Source organism: Echeneis naucrates, chromosome 15 (genome assembly GCF_900963305.1).
Source record: "Echeneis naucrates chromosome 15, fEcheNa1.1, whole genome shotgun sequence".
Lineage (NCBI taxonomy): Eukaryota > Metazoa > Chordata > Actinopteri > Carangiformes > Echeneidae > Echeneis > Echeneis naucrates.
The window spans coordinates 14,207,587-14,229,449 of NC_042525.1; the positions used below are offsets into that span (position 1 = coordinate 14,207,587).

General features: G+C 39.6%; 1 protein-coding gene across 1 annotated transcript in view; it reads right to left on the reverse strand.

The window, feature by feature from the left end:
- srbd1 (S1 RNA binding domain 1) overlaps positions 1 to 21,863 on the reverse strand; it is a 46,075-nt gene that overhangs the window by 23,855 nt on the left and 357 nt on the right. The window contains exons 2-14 of the mRNA XM_029521626.1: positions 21,618 to 21,682; positions 20,964 to 21,342; positions 20,517 to 20,756; positions 19,761 to 19,927; positions 19,377 to 19,494; positions 19,075 to 19,213; positions 18,578 to 18,674; positions 18,252 to 18,441; positions 12,803 to 12,906; positions 11,860 to 11,967; positions 11,470 to 11,627; positions 10,234 to 10,324; positions 10,006 to 10,113 (exon numbers count right to left, since the gene is read on the reverse strand). Coding sequence (XP_029377486.1) covers positions 10,006 to 10,113; positions 10,234 to 10,324; positions 11,470 to 11,627; positions 11,860 to 11,967; positions 12,803 to 12,906; positions 18,252 to 18,441; positions 18,578 to 18,674; positions 19,075 to 19,213; positions 19,377 to 19,494; positions 19,761 to 19,927; positions 20,517 to 20,756; positions 20,964 to 21,342; positions 21,618 to 21,682 — 1,964 coding nt within the window. The remainder of the gene's footprint in view (positions 1 to 10,005; positions 10,114 to 10,233; positions 10,325 to 11,469; positions 11,628 to 11,859; positions 11,968 to 12,802; positions 12,907 to 18,251; positions 18,442 to 18,577; positions 18,675 to 19,074; positions 19,214 to 19,376; positions 19,495 to 19,760; positions 19,928 to 20,516; positions 20,757 to 20,963; positions 21,343 to 21,617; positions 21,683 to 21,863) is intronic.

The following is a 21,863-nucleotide window of genomic DNA, read 5'->3' on the forward strand; positions in this document are numbered from 1 at the left end:
GCACGCACGCACACACACTATCCTAGAGGCCTGGACCTTGCCACAACAACCTTGCCAATTAAGAGTATCTTGTTAATGAAGAGTGGCAGGGGCCTTCTGATGAGAATTGCATTTAAATAAACTTTCTACCCTCCCTCGCCTTTCCTTTCTTCCCCACCCTCCGTATTCATCCCTTCCTCCGCCCCACTCTTCTTTTTGTCAGGTCCTTATCCATCGTGCTGACAGCTGACATATCGCCATGGTGACGCTACTAACGAGCACTGGCACATGACCTTCAAAGAGGTCAAAGCAGAGCTAGTCATTAACTTTACACACTCGCGTCTCACACGCAAACACACAAACACAAGTGTGCGTACACGCATGCACGCACGCGTGCACACACACACACACACACGCACGCACGCACACACAAATTCATGCTGAGCAACATAGAAAAGTGTTCTTATCTTTTAATTCTTGGTGAAGAAGAACTATGGACAAATGGACATGGCTTAGGTCACATGGACAGGGCTCAACACACACACCTAACATTTCCACCTGCAATCAATAGGAGGCAGTTGGACAACAGAGTTCAAGGGAATGAGTGTCAGCGCCTCAAACTACTTTGTTTGTTGTTCAATAAAAAGACAAAAAGCCAAACAAAGAAAGGAAGGGAGAGATAGAGAGAACTAAAGGAAGAGTATCATTAAGAATACGCAGAGTGATATAACACAAAAGAACCTGGAGAGAAAAAAAATGAGAGGCCACCAGCCCCTATCATGTCTAACTTAATTAAGGTTGCCGCCGGGGCAGCTGGGTAGCAGCAGTGTCATGGATACAGCTCTGAGCTCTCATTGCCACAGTGTCCACGGCCATTGCCACAGTCGGGGCATCGGCCTGGCAGCTAACAGAAGGTTGTCAGCTCCCCAGTTCTCTGGCCTAAGTAGGCGGATGGTCGATGAGTGGACACACGCACACAGACACACTAAGACACAAAGTCAATGGTCGCCTCTTGGTGCAAAGCAACAACTTGGTGGCCCTGCAGGGTTATCATTCACACTCTTTTTGGCTCTCTCAATTGTACACACACACAGACACACACACAAACACAGGCCAGCCCTTAGCCCTGTCCCGTCCTGGGGCAAAGTCACCAAAACTGTCTCCTCTATCTGTTTCCCTTCCGGTCGTCTTTGAGACACACCCCTGGGCTTGACACGCAAACACACACATCATGACTGGCCCCCTGCTGCCCCTTAAGAAACCTGACATTGGAGGAGATGGATACACACTTTGATACCTCATTCAGGCCTTCTGGCATACACATCCTTAATCTAAATTAAAAACAGCTCATCATATCATTCAGAAAATAAGACTGGCAATATTATCATCAGTTACACTGATACAGAGGAGAAAAATTTGGTAGGACAGGAAAGGGGAGAGAGGGAAAGAGAGAGTAGGGGCAAAAAGATGCAATTTTAAGGCTAAATAGTCAAACCTCCAAGGGCATATATCCTGAAATACAGATGGGCAAATCAAAGTGCATGAAGCAATGACATTTTTCACGAAAGCTGTAATATCAGCAGTTCCTAAGTGCCTCACATGGTGGAGCACCTTAATTGAGAGGTTTGTCCCGACTGCACTAAACTGAGTTCAGGTGCAGCCCATCCTCCCTCCTTGGATTTCCTGTCATTCAATGTGGGTGTCTAGAAAATGTCAAAAAAAAAAGTCAAAAAATGAAGAAAAGTAACTTAACTTTGTAAGAGCTGCAGGATATGTATATACAAATTCTAACAACATTGTTACAGAAGATACTGTTGTATTTAGAAAAAAATATGTAGCAAATAGAGATTCCCGAAGAGGAAGACTAAGTCATTCAATTAAAGATCCTTCATCCAAAGTGCTGGACTTTGTAAATTTGTAAATCTTCTTCATATAAACATTTTAGAGATTGAAGAAGAACATATTGTTATTTCGTAATGCTAGCAATCGGCAGAATAAGTTGCTGATATTTCAAATATGAAGCAAGAGTAACATACTGCGAGAAAATTGTGACTGACAGTCGTTCAAGCTTCAATATGTGTGATTCATCTATCTAAATAAAACAAACTATTTAGCCTTCATTAGATTTATCTAATAAAACCACTGGAACCTGAGGAAATCAGACTGGAGCACAGCTGCAGTGTTTTTCATGGGGATTCTTTGAAGATGTTTCTAAACAATTCTTAGAAGACTACTGCATTAACAGAAAGTGGACAGCAACGGTCAAACAAAATATACCATCAGATGAAAACCTGTAACTGTAACTTACAGGATCATGAAGTCATTGTAGAGATGATATTGCATACACATATATTTTGCATCAAACTCTAATGGATATTTTTGTTGATTTATTTGTCGACAACTCCAAAGTGAATTCCCCTCATTTGCCCTCCAGGAAGCTAAGACGTCACATATTACCAGCAGAAAATGCATTCATATAAACACACACACACACACAGACACACATGCACAAGTTTCTCTGTCCCTGCTGCTCAAAAAGCTTGGGTCCATTGTTCAGTCAGCTGCAAAGCTTGACCTCAGGGGGAGAAATTGAGGGACGCACCATCTCGCTCTCTCTCTCACACACAGACACACATACGCACACGTCGGGTCTAAAGACGATGACATTTTTCACAGAGAAAAGCGTCCAAATGGCAGGTGTCAGGGGCCGTCAGTCTCTAGCCAGGCGCTAGAAGGCAGGCAGGGACATGGACACACACAACACACACACAAACTCCAACTGCCAGTGTGAGGCACATCTGAAAAGAGCAAAACCTCACAGACACTCATGTCAATCTGGTCAGGAGGGAAGGCTTGCACTTGTGTCACGCAGAAATGCATGCACACCACAGTGCACACACAAACACACACCAGGCTACAAATACACACAAACATGTTTGTCACACACAGAACCATTGCGGGGAACAGTGAAACCCTAGGGGAGGATGGCATGGTGGATGGGTGGAAGGAGGGGAAGAAGGGACAGAGACTGGCCACCACTGAGGCTTAGTGGCAGGGGAGAGGGAGGTGTGGGTGATATGGACCAGGCTGGTAGATCCATCACCTATGCCAGATGTCCTCAGCCCAACATCACTTCCTGACTTATGATGAGCTGTACAAAAAAAAAAAAACCACGAGTATAAGCTTTTCATGAATATTTGCTGTAAAATACGGTAAAATACATCAAATCAAGACAGCGCATGTTGAATCTGGTAAAGATTGTACAAACCTTTGAGGCTAATTTGGTATCTGAGATATTGAGTTATGTAAATAAAATGAATTCATTAATTTCCACTGAATGAAGCTATTCTTGAGGAATGTAAAGTCCCCATGCATCACAATTTCACAATTCAGTTCGTAATTCCAAAGTGATGTGGTTCCTCTTTAATGAAGACACTGAAAATTAAATAACAAAGTACCCACTCTACCTGCTACAACTCTAACCACCAACACATGATTTCTCCCCATATTAATGAAGACATTGTTGGTTAAGAAATAAGGACAGGAAATCTTGTTCAAATGAAAAGAGCTAAGAAAACGAAACAAATTTTACATTTCTGAAGGTTTTGTGTTTATACTATTGTCTGGTATTAGAAATTTTTTTTGTGTCCTTAAATCTTATTCATACTCGTTAAGGATTTCTAAACTTTGTTCTTTCATCTATCCATCCAGTATGACGTTAAAGACATAATCTTTTTCCATGTACCAATGGGTTTCTCTTTGGAAAGGAAGACATATGTAGGCTAAGGCCTTTCCACGCCCCCATTTCCATTCGTCCCCCTGCACCTTCCTCTATCCAACCTTCAAACCTTCAGTGAGGCCTAAATGCCCAGATCTCATTCAGTCATCGCTAGTCCTGCCACAGTATGTTCATCACTCACTACTCCTGGCCCTAAGAGCATGCCTGGACACAGGAAATGACAGGGGATACACACACCCACAACCACACACAGCCATAAATACTGTCTACACCACATTCCTCCAGGTCTATCAACTAGGCAGTACTAATGATCTCATCCCAACAGGAGTGGGCTAGAGGCCGAGATGGTCAAGGACTTATTGTAAGCCTGTCTGTGTGTCAGTGCAGTCAAACACTGTTGGCTATTTGAGTGTGTTTCTTGCTGCAACTGCTTATTCTGCCCTTGGATAATTCTAAGTATGAGCTGGTCAAGGAGAAAGTGATGGCCACTATCATAAAGAGAGACGCCCCAATACTTTCATCAAACTACAACATCAGGTAATTACACATCTGTGTATAATGCAAGTCTAAATAAATTGAAAGCGCAGCAGGATTAGGTATTTGAACAAAACACCTTGTGTAATTTCAATATATTGTAATTGAAATGGTAATTCGTTGAAGGCAATTAGTAATTCTGGTTAGACTTGGAGGCCCTGAAGGATGTGTTTGTGTGCTCATTGTGTGCTCAAGAGTCGGGTCAGTCATGTTATTGCCTTCAGGAGTGACTGAGCAAGTGGTCAAGAAATTGGATTTCCTCTTTCTTTGCCTTTAGCTGTGTGGTCCGTGTGTGTGTGTGTATGTATCATCACCATCACAGAAAGATTTCCTGAAGCCTACCCGCATATTCTTGCCCTCTGATATCACTAATATAATTTTGTTATAACCAAAGAGTGACATTTTTTAAGTCTTGTTGCATACAGTCCAGGATACACAAATGTTAAAAATTCAAATGTTACAGTTCAATCACACTTTAAAAGTCTGGTTAAATACTGTAAAGCCACCGCATACTTCATTAAAAAAAAAAAAAAAAAAAAAAAAAAAAAAAACGCAAACATTTCTCATTCAATCATGTTCGATCACAAGCAGGTTTGCTTAAAACAGTTGTCCTCCCATGATTTGTAAAATCTTCTCAAAAGTGCAGGAGTTACATCCAGAATGTCGATCCCTGTGTGTGTCCGTGTGTGCACATTCCCTGACAATCAGCTCCAATAACTTAAGTTCAGAAACACTAGCTGACGAGGATGACACAGAGCTCAGTGTGTCACCAAGTAAAACACAGTCACACTTACACAAATGTACACACACACACACACACACACACACACACACACACACATACACACATACACACATACACACATACACACAAGACATCTGTCTGGCTGGTGCTGAGCTGTTATGAGCTTTGACAAAGCCTGCATGCTCTACCAGTCAGTGCTAAAACACAATGACAGACAAGGTCATGCTGTACTGGCCTGTCAGAAGCTAGCCAACCAACAGAAAGGAACATGTGCACACACACACACCAGTGAGGAGAGTACTAGTTAGTCATGAGCAGGTGATGACAATAAATAGGCTACTAATCAGATATAAATGTATCTAACACACATACATCCATGTATACACAGGTTTAAGCCCTTCCTAACCTATAAAACTGAAATGTCAGAGAGGTGGAGTGTTTTTTTTTTTTTTTGTCCAGCAGGAGGTCTTTAAATTATTGGGACACAGCTATGGCAGATAAACTAATGTGCATTCAGTGGGGGCCATCATAGGCTCAAACAAACCTTGTCAACTAAATAATACCTCATGCTGTACAATGTCCTACAGGATGCAGGCCATTCATAGAGCCTTGTTCAGATTGAATCACCCAGAGTCTCTTTGTGACCAAATCTAACAGGGCAATAAAGAAACAAAGCCGTTTTTGTTTTTTTTTTTCTCTCCTTACTTTGCAAAGACGACAGGTAAGGCGCACAATGCACATTGCATGTAAGGCACCTGATAAGATGAGAAAATTAATGGTCATCCTGGTTAGGCTCACCAATCTAATGAAGCAGTTGCTAGGGCGCCCTGGCTTCCTCACACAGTCCAAAGAAATGCACATTTAGGAAACTGGGCTTTCCCATGAATGCTTGTCTTTATACGACGACCCTAGAATGGACTGGTAACCTGTCCCGCACATGTCCTGTTCACACCCAATATAAGCTGGGATTGGGTTCAGTCCACAACAATATTGTGTTGCAAGAGGGCTTATTTTCAGACTTTTTTTTGGAAAACAAATATTAATAAGAATTTCTACTTCAAATTAGGGCTGAAAGAATCCATCATCAGAAAATCTGAATCCATAATTTAATTATCACAATAATATAATCACAATCATTCCAAATATATGCCTATTGAACCTTCTCAAAACACTTCAATAACGTCTATCAAATATACAACAGAACAACGTACCTTTAATTATCCCCCTTACACTTTTTAAATACTAAACAATGTTAACTTTGTTTTTATCAATGAACTAGATAAACAATCCTGATAATCAGATGCATAACATCCATCTAAATTTGATAAACAATTTTGCTGGTCATTAAACTGACAAGCATTGTTTCTCCATTGACAGCTATTCCTGCATCTACTACATCTACTACATCTACTGCATCTACTGCATCTACTGCATCTACTGCACAATTTTACGACCTCGTTTGGTTGTCTTTAGGAAATTCTGCATACTTCACACAAATTATGGAGGAGGTGACGCCATCGGTGCGATGAGTCTTCCCAAACAGGACTAAGTCACTGACTAAAAAAATGCATACTCAGGCACGCACACACAAACACACACACACACAAAATACAAGTAAGGATGTCCCGCAGGCTGCCATTTCTGGCTGTCATTCCAGCTGAGCACTGAGGCAGAATGACAGAAGGGAAGAGAGAGAGAGAACGGCGGGTGGAGAAGAAAGGGTGGAGAAGGGTGGGGTGGCAACACAATGAAGGCTCAGAGGGAGACAGGAAGCAGACGGTGCAAATGAGGCTGGGGTCTTTAATGAACTACTGCACTGTCAAGGTGGAGAGGAGCAGAGCAGAGGCCTGCACATACTGATATGTTGGACACATTCGTACACATCCACACACACAAACACAGAGTCCTGGAAACCAAAATCATATCTATAACTGGTACATTTTGCCAAAAAATGTCCAAAACCATAAAACATTGTGTGTGTCACATTTTACTGACTGCAACCACGTTACAATGCAAAAAAATCCAAAACCGCTCTTCAGTCTGGTTAAATAGTACAATGAAGACAAAATATAATCTCACCCTTTCTCTCTCTCTATCACACACACACACACACTTCATTGTGGATGTTGCTTTTGAGCCAAAATCCATTTTTCAAAGTGCAAAGCTGCTTTTAGTAGCTGAGTGTGACAAATAAAGAGCAAAAAAACATGGAAAGAAACACAGATGGTAAGGTGGAGATGGAAAGTAGAATCAGTGACTTTGTAAAGACACAGAAACAGAAGTGGCATGAGTTTAGAACTCAATTGTACAATTACTACATGTGCTGCTTGTGAATGAGCCAGTTTCCTGTGCAAGAGGTGCCTCAAAGACTTTTTACACCTGTCAATGAAAAACAGTTTGAAACAGCTTTGGCATCAGAGTATAATGCTTACACATATAGAAGGATACAAGTGTACCAGAAAGTGTACCAGAAACTGGGTCAATTAATTACACTGAGGACATTCACAGCAAGCATGAAGACCCCTTGCTGTTCCTGATGCTACATAGTTATTCTCCGTCACTGCCATCATCCTTGTAGCTTTTATAATGAGGTTTCTCTAATGGCAGGTCAGGGTCAGCTATGGGTCAGTCAGCAGGGGATTAAGACCCTCATAGTTAGTTACAACTGTCACTACTTGGGGCCGGCCATCTTCCCCTGCCCTCCCATCAACATCCAACAAGAGATTATTCAAACATTCACACGGATGCATAATAGACAATAAGTCCTAAATAAAGGAAAATACACATTACAAACGTGGCAAAAGAACAAATATTCACCAATATATCTATATCCCTTAAGCAACACGGCACAGAGAAATTAGTACGTCTAAAGATGGTAGTGCATACTTAAGATGATGTGCAACAGTCATATTATTCCTTGCATCAATCCTGAGCAATCAAGAATATACTAAGCAAAAAGTAAGATGTAGCGTTTGTTCAGCTAGAAATGCATGAAAAAACAAAGTTAAGATAAAAATAACACAATCTCAAAAATTAAATCCTTGCCTGACCATAAAAGCTGATTTCTGTTAAAAAACGAAAACAAAGATTTAATAATTTAGTTCTATTTAATATTAAGATCCATTTTCTAATTTCTAAGATGGTTCGCACACACAATATTCTTAATAAAATGGTGGCATCATCAATAAGGCCAATATAATTTTTCTTTTTACACATTGACACATTGAAGGAAGGGCACTGGTCATTACAGCAAATTTTTCAAGAGCTGTTGAAATATCGAATCACTCTTACATCACATTAAAGAGAGAAGAGAAAGAGAGGCATAAATTAAAGAGCATTTATTTAATTAGCGTTTGTGGTATTACAGTGGGGCTAATAATATGAGCTTAACTCCACCCAGGCATAACACACGTCTGTCTGTGTGTGTGTGTGTGTGTGTGTGTGTGTGTGTGTGTGTGTGTGTGTGTGTGTGTGTGTTTAAGTTATGTTATTTGGGCCCATGATTCAGTTTTTGCATCTATGTGTCTGAGCTTTTATCAACCACAGTCCAAAGAAGCAAAAGTGAGACATAAGACCAACGACTCCAGATTAATATTGTCTGGTTGGCAAAACCCATATTTCTATGGTAAATGTCATAACAGCTTTCTGCTCTTCCACAGTTCATGCACCTGTGCACATCCTTACTCCACAAACCTCACTACGGCAAAAGCAGATCACTTATACATGTGTTGTGTGCTGCAAAAATATAGTTAATCCTTTCAGGTGATAGAGAACATTAAGTCAGCACCACATCAAACAGAAGCCCAACATTCTTATGTGTTGTGAAAGACATAAATGCTTTAGCAAAAACATGAAGAGAGACACATCAATATTTGAAATTTTTCTGCTCTGGAGGTGCTCAGTTTTCCTAAAAAGAAAAAATGGCTTTCATGAAAATAATCAATTTGAAGTTAACTTAATAAACCCCTCTCTTTCTTTTCTCACAAATAGAAAGAAAATTGAACTCGAGAAAAACATGGGCTATTAAACCAAAATTTTTCTCCTCTTAAGTGTGCATGAACTCAAAGATATTGAGAGAAGTCTCATACTCTCTGACATTGAAGCAAAGCTGAGAATCATTCTAGGCTTTGGTCCCAATGCTAACCTCAAGTCAACAAACACACATGGAACTCAGTAAAGAGAGAAAGAGAAGGAGCAAGGAGAGGCCGGTGGTTATTATACTTGGATGAAGGTTATGTGCCGTTGTATTCTGAAGTGTGGACTGGCCTGCTCAGAGAAACAACGTGCACCACAAAAGGTTTCTTTAATTGGATCGAAGTGAAATTAAGTCCAGATGGCTTTAACAGACAATATTCGCTTGAGGGACATTCCAATTTGTCTTTTTCTTCATCTGTGTCCTACTCTCTTTCCCACACGTTTTCCTCCTCTATTTGCTACCCTTTCACATTCCTTGCCCTCTCTGTTCACCAAGTCTTTCCTTTCCAAACACTCAACTTTTTCCATTTAGATTTTGAGGCCATGATTTCTTATTTAATATCATCATCATCATCAATCCTGATCTGACTCACCCTACTCATTCCACTGTCTCTCCCATTGTAACATAGCTGTCTCCCAGTCATTGACAGTCACAGATTGCATCTTTCCATAAAAATTGCTAACTGTATTTGACAGCATTTAAATTCATTTCTATACCAAAAGGTTTTGATTTTTTCAGGGATTTGTAATGCCCTTCAGGAGTTTGTAAATATGGAAAAAAAAAAAAACCCAACACGTGTTGGAAATTAGCTTCAGCTTTATACGTGCACAGTAAATGCACAGTAAATTAAACTGTCACTCTGTCTTGGAGGCTATTATGCTGAAGCAATATTTGAATCATATGCTGCTGGCAATGCCATGGAGGTTAGGCATGTGGAGAGTTGTGCTCATCCATCTAGTGTCTGTGTCTAGTGCTTTTCTCTGTTCAAGATTATGGGCACTGTTATAGCATGCACTCGGTCAAAGACCTTACCAGTAGGACACATCCAGAGGGTGAAAAAAGTGCTTGGAGATGAGATCAGCGAAGAAGGATTCAGTCTCACGACACGCTGTCCCGTTCCCAATTACAACCTTAGTGCAGCTGTATGGAAAAGGGGCAGAGGAAAGAAAGGATTATAAAATTTAGATGTCACAATTCATTTTCCCAGTATATGACATTATTCTAAGTGAACTGAACTGAAACAGACCAAAGTAGCAGTACCTGTACTTGATCATTAGGTGGCGGAGTTTGTCTGCTTCATTTTGCTTGCCAGAGGCATGCAGGTACACAACATCAGTATGGAGAATCTGACCTGAGAGCACAAGAGAGAATGAAAATACAACATTGATGATAAAGAATGATGATAAAAAGGGGCTTCCTAGAGTTAACAACATACTATTAGCTAATAACTCTCCACCGTATGCTGTCCATTGGGATAAATTCAGTCGTTTATTAACTCCACATCTTCACTGTGTAAGCCTCCACAGGAAACCCAGCCCCTGCCAGTTTCCAGTTCCCTCAGAGGAGGAGGACAGATATGAATGGACAGCTTCTACAGGAAGTCATGTGAGCAAGGACACACCTGTGACCAAACCCAGCTCAGTCTGACACGCAATATACGCATGCGAGTGTCTATCTGTTCTAAGTCTGTCAGTGGGACTTGTGGCCACACAATCAGTCAGCCAGAGGGTGGGACCTATCCTCCCACAGTGTGCTGCCAAACCAACTGAGCAGCACGCTGTGATCTATAGTACAGTACAGCAGACACACAAAAAATCCACATGCACTCACATCCCACCCACAAGACTCATGCCGACCGGCATCTAGTCTCTGACATTCACATGCACGCACAGATGTCTGGCTCTTCAACACTTCTTACTGCCCAAATGACCAAATTATAGAGCGAGGGACAGACAGAGAGACAGACAATAGAAAATAATGTAGACCATCAAACATGAAAAGGATGCAGGGGCATGCATAGAAGTGTTTTATCTTAGCGAATATATAAATATATAAAATATAACCACTAGTTAGAAGAATGAAAAGACATCAACATTAACTCAGATTACTCAGATTAACAATCCATTTTCTGATGTATCAGTCAGAACCAACAAACCAATACCATTAGCCAAGATGTTTCTGGTATGTATGTATTCAGAAGTAAATCTTTAGATGAACACAAGCACAGAACAAATTATGTTTGTAATGGGTCAACACACGTCATTGAAACTCATGCAGGAGCCTTTCAGACCAATTGATTAATTGACAATTTTATGCGTAGCAATGTGTACAGCCTGTAATACAGAAGATGTGACTTTCCCACTGAATATGCCTGTGGCATTATAGCTCTAACTATTCTGGATGAGAGAGAAGGGTAGTGATGTAAATTTTTCTATTCAATCGATTACGGCTCATATAGGCCCCGAATATTTTTCAGTATATTACGAGTTTACTTACTAGTGGCGGATAGGATTGCCAGCTTACAGCCATGTCTAAAACCAGGGTCCACCCCCATGATGACACAGCCCCTGACTGGACACACTAGCAGGCGCTGGCGGAGGTTTCGCACAAACATGGCAATTGATTCCTTCTCTGCTGCAGCTGTCAGCTTAGTCCTACAGCAAGCGAATAGAAGGGAAATATAAAGAAGATGGAGAAAGACAAAGATGATAGATAATGATAACAGATGAAAGATAATATGGAAATATGCATTTGTTATTTGAATGGTGAGGGTCAAAATTAAAGACAATGAAAGAAGAAAAAGTTCTACAGACAGTGTAAATGAATAAATTGTTATCAATGAAAGCAAAAAAGGTGAGAGCAAACACACAGATACATTTCAAATACCTGTAACTCCTGGTAAGGAATGGCAGAATAAGCCTTTTGTAAGAGTCTTCAACTGCATTCCTGATGATTGCATGAAACTCTTCTCTAGCAAAGGTCTTTGGCCTCCACCTGCATTGAAATAGTTGAGTAGGGGCTTTTTTGTTGTTGTTTTTAATTAAAAAAACTGACTGTGTCCTCCCTCATTGAAACCTTTCCACACATCCCAGTCTACACATATTAAAACTTGTATAGTTCAAAATAAATTGACTTAGGACATACATTAAGAAAGTGTTGCGCCACTTTAACTGAGTTATTATTCTTATTTATGGTTTGAATACAAAACAAATTATTTTGTTCTGTAATTTCAAATTCAGAAATAATATTCATGAGTGATTGAAACAAATGTTGAAGCAGAATCACCAAAATGTAAGGAGTGCTCATTGAAAGTTTTTTTTTTCTTTTCAGCCATGTTTTTGAGTTTCTGCTTTCTATTTAACTCCACTTAGTTGATGCCTCAACTGCCTCAACTCACAAGTTGATGTCTCACCTGTAGAAACATGGCAAATTAACCTTGACCGATGAGTGGATTGCATAAAATGTAGCTTTAATATTTATTATGCTAAAGAGCAATTATATGGTCCATATTTCAGCATCAATCAAGTATCGGTTCAATATAATTCCTTTCATACCAATGTCTACTTTGCAGATTTCTCTTCGAGGAAAATGTTTGCAGTTCTTTTGATATGCTTATTGTCAGTCTAATCTATTTAGACTATCAAGAGCATATATTTGTATGTAGCATGTGTAGCACTCTTAGAGATTAAAGTGAAATTTATTTCATGATTGTAATATATTATAAATTAGATTATCACAGCCTGCCACATTTGAGCATGAAGACACATTTGTGTAGTGTGTGTGTGTGTGTGTGTGTGTAAATGTATTTGTGTATTATTGTTTTTCTGACCTGTTGTTGATGCACCACCCAGTGAAGTCACTCTTCACGCTGTCGGGAATGTTCACCTTCACTGTCAAAATCTTCAGACTCTCCCCTCGGTTAACCGCCAGTGTCTATACTCACACACACATATGAAAGCAAGCACATGCACACAGTCGCACACACACCAGACAGACTATTACTATAATACACAAAATCAACCACCTCCAAAAAACTTAAGGCTTGCCTGGACTCAAGCAAAGGAATAAATCCAAACTACTATTCGCTTCTTGAATATTTCCTTTAAGTTTAATTGTCATGTAAATGCTTCACTGCATTTACATGATGACACAGATTGATTTTACAAAAAAAAAAAAAAAAAGTTATCATTTAGAAGCAAGAATTAAAAAATTGGAAGGGCACTTATTTTAAATAAAAATCATAATTTGTCCACTTGAGACTTTTAAGTATACATATATAAAAGAAACACTTTCTTCCAAATCTCTGCAAAAAATGAAAACACATAATCTTTTGACCCACACACATGTAAAAGTGATGAGCCTAAGAGTCTATCCTGTGGCTTGGCCTGATGTGTTGGTCCCCCTTCAGAAAAACTGTTATATGCTGTTTAGCAAACAGTAATAAGTGTCTGACCTTTTCACTGAGGAACCTTTAGCCCGCCACAAAACAGGGCCAAGAAGCAAAACATCAATCTGGAGCCCAAGCGGAAGAAGCAAGCTGACAAATGCCACCACTATGCCACCATCAGCACTGAGACCGCAAGGCCTACCCCATCCAAGCACAAATACACGCGCACACACACACACAAACCTTTACCACTCAGCAGCACCCTCTGATGTACTCTTACACACAAATGAAAAACACAGCTAATGGCATAACAGAGGCAAAGAATAAATGCAGCAAGCTTGCTTGAATTATGATGAAAGTTTAATTTCTCTTGGCATGTACCTGCCCTGGGCTGCCCCACTGACGATGATGATATTTCTCAAACAATGTTCATCAAAGCACTGAAGTTTAGCAAGCTGTCCAAGGAAGACAGAACAACACCTCTTTGCAGACTCACTAAACATCTGGAAAAGCCAACAAGTGAAACTGACGTGGTGAATACAAAACTGCCTCACTAATCCTGTTTTCTCACAATTCAATGTTCCATCATTTAACAATCACTTTGTGTAGTGATGAATGGCATGCAGGCTTTACAGGATTGACACACTCTCCAGAGCGATTCCTACATTTTCCCTAGCATGCCCCATCTTGCTGAAGTTGGAAAGAATAATTTACTACAAAATATGACTATTATCAATGAAAAACTAATAATTGATAATGGGAAAGTTTACAAAAGTCTCACAGCCAAATATTATCTCATTTTGGTCCCAAGACTGTGAGAGCAGCCAGTAAAAAAACAGATAGCAAAGATGAATGGATTACACCCCATTTGAATACTCTTAACTTCTTGTAATGTATGCAGGTTCAGTGTAATTGAGAAATTCATCATCCAAAAACTCTATTTCTATGTTGAAACTTTGGCTCTCTCCAGCAGTTATAATCTGTGTCCTAGTGTATTTGCTAACTGGCAACTGAGGATAAACATCGTCTTTACCACTCTCATTTTCCACCTGGGCAGGGTCGCTGGTGGGACACAGAGAGCGATCTGAAATGAAGGTTGATTTGAGAAGTGTGTGTTTATGTGTTAGACGGGCCAGTAGTGACAGGTAGCCAAGTGCTGTCCAAACTGTGACAAGACTGGACAGACTGTCTTTCCTGAATACCCCTTCATCCTTCTACCAGCCCTCAAGGGAGGGCTGTCAGCCAACAGCCATCCACTCTCTATCTGTCTCCTTGTCTCACTCAGCCTTTCTTTAGAGGAATACCATCATCAACACATCTATCCATCCAACATATCAGGCATAAACAAACAGATGCACACATACTGTGCCAGAGATTTATAGCAGATTTGCATGACTGTATATGAGTGGCAAATGTTTGCTTAAACACAGCTCCACTGTGTGGAAAATGTTCTGGATAAACATAAAAATTAAAACTGGTAATGGAATGTAAGCTTCCATTTTCAGTGTATCATGATCCACAAATTTTTACATAAGCGTACTTCTCAGGGGAACTCAACAGCTACTCCCTTTTAGACTTTTTTTCTACCCAAAAAACCCCCCAAAAACAGCAGAACAGATGGTCTTATGGATGTTGATGAAAGAAACTTACTTCAGAGCTGAGAGTAAAAGATAAGAGGAAATTTTCAAATTGCATTTAGCACACTTCCAAAATGTGGCTTTACTAATCAATTATTTCATTATCAGTGTACAATAAAGTAAGCCGTGTACTGCGTATTTAACAGACCACAAAGCAAGGAAGTGCACATTTTGAAGTGACACACCATTCTTTAAAAAAGAAATTAGTGCTAAAGTGCAAAAACAAAATTAATTAATTCAATCATTCATTCATTCATTCATTCATCCATCCATCTTCTACCGCTTCTCCGTTTCCAGGTCATGAGGGGTGCTGGAGCCAATCCCAGCTCACATTGGGTGAGGGCGGTGTCACCCTTGAAAGGTCATCAGTCCATCACAAGGCCAACGGACAGAGACAGACAGAGACGAACAACCACTCACACTCAGACCTACGGACAATTTAGAGTCACCAATTAGCATAAATATGCACCTAAAAACACCTCAACAGTGCTCGGAGGAAACTCATGCAAGCAAGGGGGAAAACATGCAAACTGCAAAAAAAAAGGCCCAGGAACCAAACCTGCAACCTTCTTGTTGTGAGGCAGCGCGAACCACTATTCTGGCCATTAATTCATATATGTTTTAGTTAATTTTATTTACTGCCAAATTAATTGTATTTATCATCGGTATAGTGAAATAAGTACCACAAAATTATCACATCTTATGAAGATTTGTAAACCATTATCTCACTGACACTCACACACACATGTAGACACACTTTGTGTGAGGGGGTGACAGTGCATATAAACTTGTTCCCTCCCACACCCATCCATCCATCAAAAAAACATGTTTAATTGATGAAGCAGCTCCATTTACCAGGATCCACTGACTGGAGGGAAGCCCCAGACTGGACTGCTAAACTAACATTTCATAAAAGCACAAGTCGCATTAAAAGTAGCCTGCTGCACTTTCAACAAATCTGTACTGGCATACTTATACCCATACCGCCTGTTAATAGCTACAAGGTAAATATTTATTCTTCGAAGAAGACCTCAAATGAGATCTGATGGAATTAAATCAAGTTAAGTATCTTGACGAAATATGTTGAATGTTTCATGCTTTAAGACATACTAACCAACAAGGTTTGATATATACTGACTTTGAAAGACTTTATAAAAACTTTACATAATGATATAAAAGGTGGACTTACTCTATTAAAAAAAAAAATAAAAAAATAGGACAGCATGTACTCAGCTTCCCAATTCTTCATTTGAATTTTCACTTTCAGAGAGCTCCACGCCACAATAGCAATATTTGACACAGTACCACAGAATCTTGCTACACCTTGCCAGGAGACTTACTCTGCTGAAATGGATAAATGGAAAGAAAGATCCCCTCCAACTTTCAATATATCAATATATGGATTATATTACATATTTTCCATGATTATTTTTACCTTTTTCTGAACTAATTTTTAGCTTTTTTGTTTCTTGTACAAATTGTGTATCACAGGTAATATGTGTAATGTTGTACATTTGGGATGCCGTATAAAAGGTTGGTCTGTGTGTTGGAGACTGTTGGACTATATTAAACTGTATTTAAAATGGTATTCTGTATAACCGAAAAATGTATAAAAGTACATTGAACAAAAAACAATTGGCATATATCCTTTGTTTTATGTGATATTAGAATACTCGAGAATTTTATAGACATAATAAATTAATTAGCCACATTTTACATATATACACATATGTATAGTATAGGCCAAAAGTTTGGACACGCCTTCCTATTCATTTGAATGAGAAGGTGTGTCCAAACTTTTGGCCAAGTACTGTATATATGTATAACCATAACCGAACCAGTGTCACTGAGGACCATGTAGCCACCTGTGTATGGCAGGGCCACTGTAATTTTTAGGTCAACTTGCATGTTCACTGAACCAGCTCTAACATCACTTTATACAAGCCCTGTTCTTTTCCTTCAATAAACAGCAAAGTGTGTTCACCTACATGCCTCCTGTCAAAACACTACTTCCACATGCCTACCTTCCCAGCAACTTGATGGCTACAAAAGATTTACTTTAACTGAAGACTGACAGCTAACAGGTACACAGCAGCCTGTGGATTAACACTCCATGACAAAGGCAAGCCATTGAATAAAAGGCCTCACATACACAAGAGAAAAGAGGGAAAAGGGGAGGTAGGAGCAGATTGGTGGGCTTGAGGTTTGGTAAGGAAAAAAAATTGAGGCAGATCAGAGTTAAGGAAGAGAGATAAGTGACGGACGCACCTCAACATCGGTCATCTGTTAATTCTCTTCCTCCCTTTACCGCCCCCACTCCCTCTACATCCCTCTTTCCCCTGTAGGCCAAGCAGCAGTAGCTGTCACAATAGGAGAGCGCCTGTCAATCAAAGCTTCCTAATCCAATGGCATGTCGGCGGGGGACATGTCACATATGTTAAAAGGAGAGAATGAGGGGACTTGTAGGGTGTGCTTCTGTGTGAGCAAATGTGTGTACGGGCATGTATGTGTATGGGATTTTATGACTGTAGGGCAGAGCACGGTTGCCAGAGAGTGTGGTGTGGCAGACAGGGAGTGGTTGATGGAAGCTGTGGTGACACATGAGGCCCGGGACCAACTCTGAGTAACCCACCAGTCACTAGAGGGACAGAGGGGGAGAAGAAGAGGTAGAGCAGGGCACAGGAGGGGTAAATGTGGAGGCACCGACAAGGCTAACTGCGACTGACATCGCTAACATTCAGAGCCTGCACGCACCAAGCAGACAGAAATGGCACAAACACAAACAGATGGTGTGCATTTTTTCATGTGTATAGCCTGTGTGTGTGTGTGTCTTTCATTGTGAAAGTATCAAGCAAGTCAAAGCACAAAATTCTAGACTATAAGGTGAACAGAAATTAATGGTTGAAGTACATGTGTAGGAAGTATAGCAAGTATAAAATTGTTATGCTTCATTCCAATCTCGTTAATTTTCAGATTACTGATATGCAAGAACAGTAACAACAAACAACACAAAAAACACCAAATTCCTCATGAGTGAATGTGTAGATCTGTACACATGTTCATGTATTGACTTGAATATTGGAGGTGAAAATATTAAAATGTCACGGGTATATGGTTACTTTTTTTCAGTAAGCAATGTCAATAATTGTGCTTCAAATTAGAACTGTATCTGTTCTTTGTCATATTTATAGCAACCAATGATGGATGGATAGATGAATGGATGGATGGGTGGAAAATGAGACAGTTATGACTACCTGATGGGGCTGGATGCGCTGGACATTGCAGGTGAAGTCAAAGTAGAGGTGAAATTTGTCAATATCCATAATTTTGTTCTGCTGCCCGGTGCCTGGTTTTTGCTGTTTTTGACCAGTCTTGTTCTGCTCTTTTTCCTTTAGCGCAGACTTAGATACAGAGGACTGGATGGTCACAAAACTGTTCTCACATCTGAACGAGCAAGAGAGAAGCAGAAGAAATGTGTTGAGCCAGAGATACGTTGTTCCAAATAAGAGCGAAACACAAAAGCAGAGGGGAGAATAGACATGATACATCACAAAATGTGCGCATGTATAAATGTTCTCACAGTGTTTTCACGTAGGTGAGCGTCTCAGGATCTTTGGCTATCATATCGGCCAAAATATGCTCCACGCCTGTAGCCACTTCTTCCACACATGACAAACCTGTTACATAAACACATGTGTAATTGGTAAAGTCTTCATTTGAGATCAACAACGTGTTAAATTCTGCATAGTTTAAATTTCTTTATAGATATATGAACAAATATGTGTCTGTAATATATGTCTATATGTGCAAATCTAAACTTTTTGCCAGTATTTAAGAAAACTTCCAAAACATATTTGGTTTCAGGTGATATGCAGAAGTACACAAAATCTCAGCATAAAAATAGCGACCATCAGCAATTTGTTCAATGTCATACATTAAGTAAATAACTTATCTTCATGAGACTGACACAAGAAAGGGTCAACACTTCCAGTTTTTTATCCAAAAATAATGTTTCATGCTATGGGCCATTTAATATCTACAAAACTCCCTATTCTGACTGTTTGTGTTATGCCTTACCTTCGGTATCAGGTTTAATCCATGCTCTTAAATCTAGAGTATGCGGTGTGTTCATCAGCGCAGTGGCAGCCATCTCAAGGCCAAGTGCTTTGGCTCTGCGAGCCTTTGTCAGCTTACTGCCTTTTTTATAGGGAGAATACTAAAGACAAAGACAGAAGCACTGTAATGAAATTACTGAATGAAGGAGACTCATTCATAAGCAAATAAAAGTGTGAGTAAATAATATTTGTAAACACTAATGCTTCTCTGAAATTAACATTTAAATGATAGGTATAACTTTGGCATGAAAATGTGATACTAACCACATGATCCAATTCATCAGCTGAACGACAGCTCCTCAGATTTTGCTCCAACTCAGTTGTTAAAACGCCATCCTTCTTCAGGGTCTGTATCACAGACTGAGTCTTTTTAGCCAGAGTGCTGCAACACATGTACACAAACATTAACGTACAAATAAAACATGATTATATATGAAACTAATTTCTGACACACAAACACAAGATATAGTCATACACTTGTAAAACAATCTCCTATGATTAATCTAGTCTCAGGCCTCAAAGCTTGAGCACTAGCACCATCTAGTGGCCAATGTCAAATATGCTGAAATAGTGAACTAGATGAAATAGTAGTAGTAGAAATCTGTTTATTTCCTTTATGTTTAATTTAAGATGATTCATGTTTCCTACCACAACTCCTCATATGTCAGCTGGACATCTCGAACAGCATCAGCATCCATGTGATTAATCATCTCTTTGCGATAGCGCACCATGAATGGCACTGTGTTCTCCTCACGTAGCAGTAATATAATATTTCTACACACCCACTGTTCCACACATGTCAAGGTAGACAACACCTGAGGGGAAACATACAGAGATTAAAGCAATATGTCTAGGATAAAACAAATAGCAGGTTAGCACTTTCTCTGAGTCTCTAGCATTAACACTAAAATGTCTAGCATCATGGGCACAATTCACAATTTGTGATGGATCATCTTACAGAATTGTCTGTCTATTTTTAAGTAGATTTGTTCAGGGCTTTTAGTTTGCTTAATAGAGGTAGATATTGTTAAGTTCATTTCATCAGTTTAGAGTGCCCAAGGACCAAAAGATGGTCCTTGGATATTTCTTTCTTTTAATGCTACTATGCCATACTGTCGTTTGATGTCCATAAATGTTGTTGTTGTAGGTGCCTTTGTGTGTTTTTGCGAAGCCTGGATACAAATCAATTTCCCTGGAAGGAACAGTGAAGTTATAAAACTTAAATAACAAATTTAAATTCTCAACTTTGAATGTGTTTCTATTCAGTGGTAGTGACTTCATCATGGGCCACTTTGTTCAGCTTTACACACACAAGAACTTATCTTATGTGGCACTGATCCTACCATTTGATAAAAATATAAACATTTTCCCACAAACAAAATTCAAAAGCAAACCCAACACTACCTGAGTTAAGTCCCAGGTCATGTTGAGCTCATTTCTCAGGGCCTGTGCTTGTGATGATGGGAAAGCAGTTGGTTGACCTGGGGAGCCATCACTAGCCTTCAGTTTCTTCAGACAGGGCTCATCAAAAGTGAAATCCTCCTCCTCTACTTCCTCTTTCTTTGTCTTAAACCCAGTTAGTGATGGCCCCTCATCTGCCCATTTGTAAGGCTCATTGGTTTCTGAGACATTAAATGACAACCTCTAAAAGAAAAAAAAAATCATAAAAAAAAATTATATCATTCCTTATTAATTTGTAGTCAGTTATTTGAAAATAGTTTACTTTTATAGGCAACAATTCTGAAGTGCAGGGTTCAGTGACAAGAAAATTCTAGTAATGTAAATTATACTAACAATTAGTGTCTCTGGGTATGAAGCTATACTGTTGATTACTTGTAAAATCAGTCTTACCTCATTCTTAATTCTGAGACTTGGCTGACTTTCTTCTGTTTCTTCCACTTCTTGTTTTACTGGATTGTCTTTTCTAGCCTTCTCATCATTATTTTTTCCCCTCTTTATTGTCGCTAACAAAGATGAACCAGAATCCTCCAGACACGTGGAGGCCTTTGTTTCCATCTGTGTTTTCCGCTGTGCTCCCAGTTTGTGTGGAGCTCTTGATGGTGATTTTTTAGGATTTTTAGGCACTGGGGGAGCTTTAGGTTCTTTGGGTGCTCTTGGTTTAGCAGGCCTCTTGGGAGCAGATTTCTTCTCCACTTTAGGGGCTTTTGACTTTGCCTCTGGGGGATTCCATTCTTCACCATCCTCATCACTACTTATCAGTATACAGGTCCTAATGGTAGAGGATGAATGAATTGGAATATAACATTATTATACTACTAGAACTGGATTTGGCTCCAGGTCTCTTCGAGCCATATGTCACACAGCCATCCATCTATGTACTCATGTCTGGATCAGTCATGTGATAACTAATAACTAATGACCATTTGAACTGTGAATGTCAATGCTACCAGTGAAGCCAGAGCCACATTAGCTTTCATGAACCAGAACATGACTCCCAAGTTATACAGTATACAGCCTATGAATGAATGAACAAATTACACTTACAGGTCAGAGTCCGTTTCTTTATACGTTACAGCTTTGGATGTTGTTGCTCGGGGTCTTCGCATCATCTGTTCCAAAATGTGTTCAGTTATCCAGAGTAGTTGAACTTTTTTTCGACTACATTTATTCAGATGCTTGACTAACCTATTCGTTTGCGGATTGGAATTTAAGCAAAATGAAATTAAAAAAATAAAACATTTGTGACTTCTTCCCGTTTTAATGTTGCTACCAAACACATTTTGATTCGCT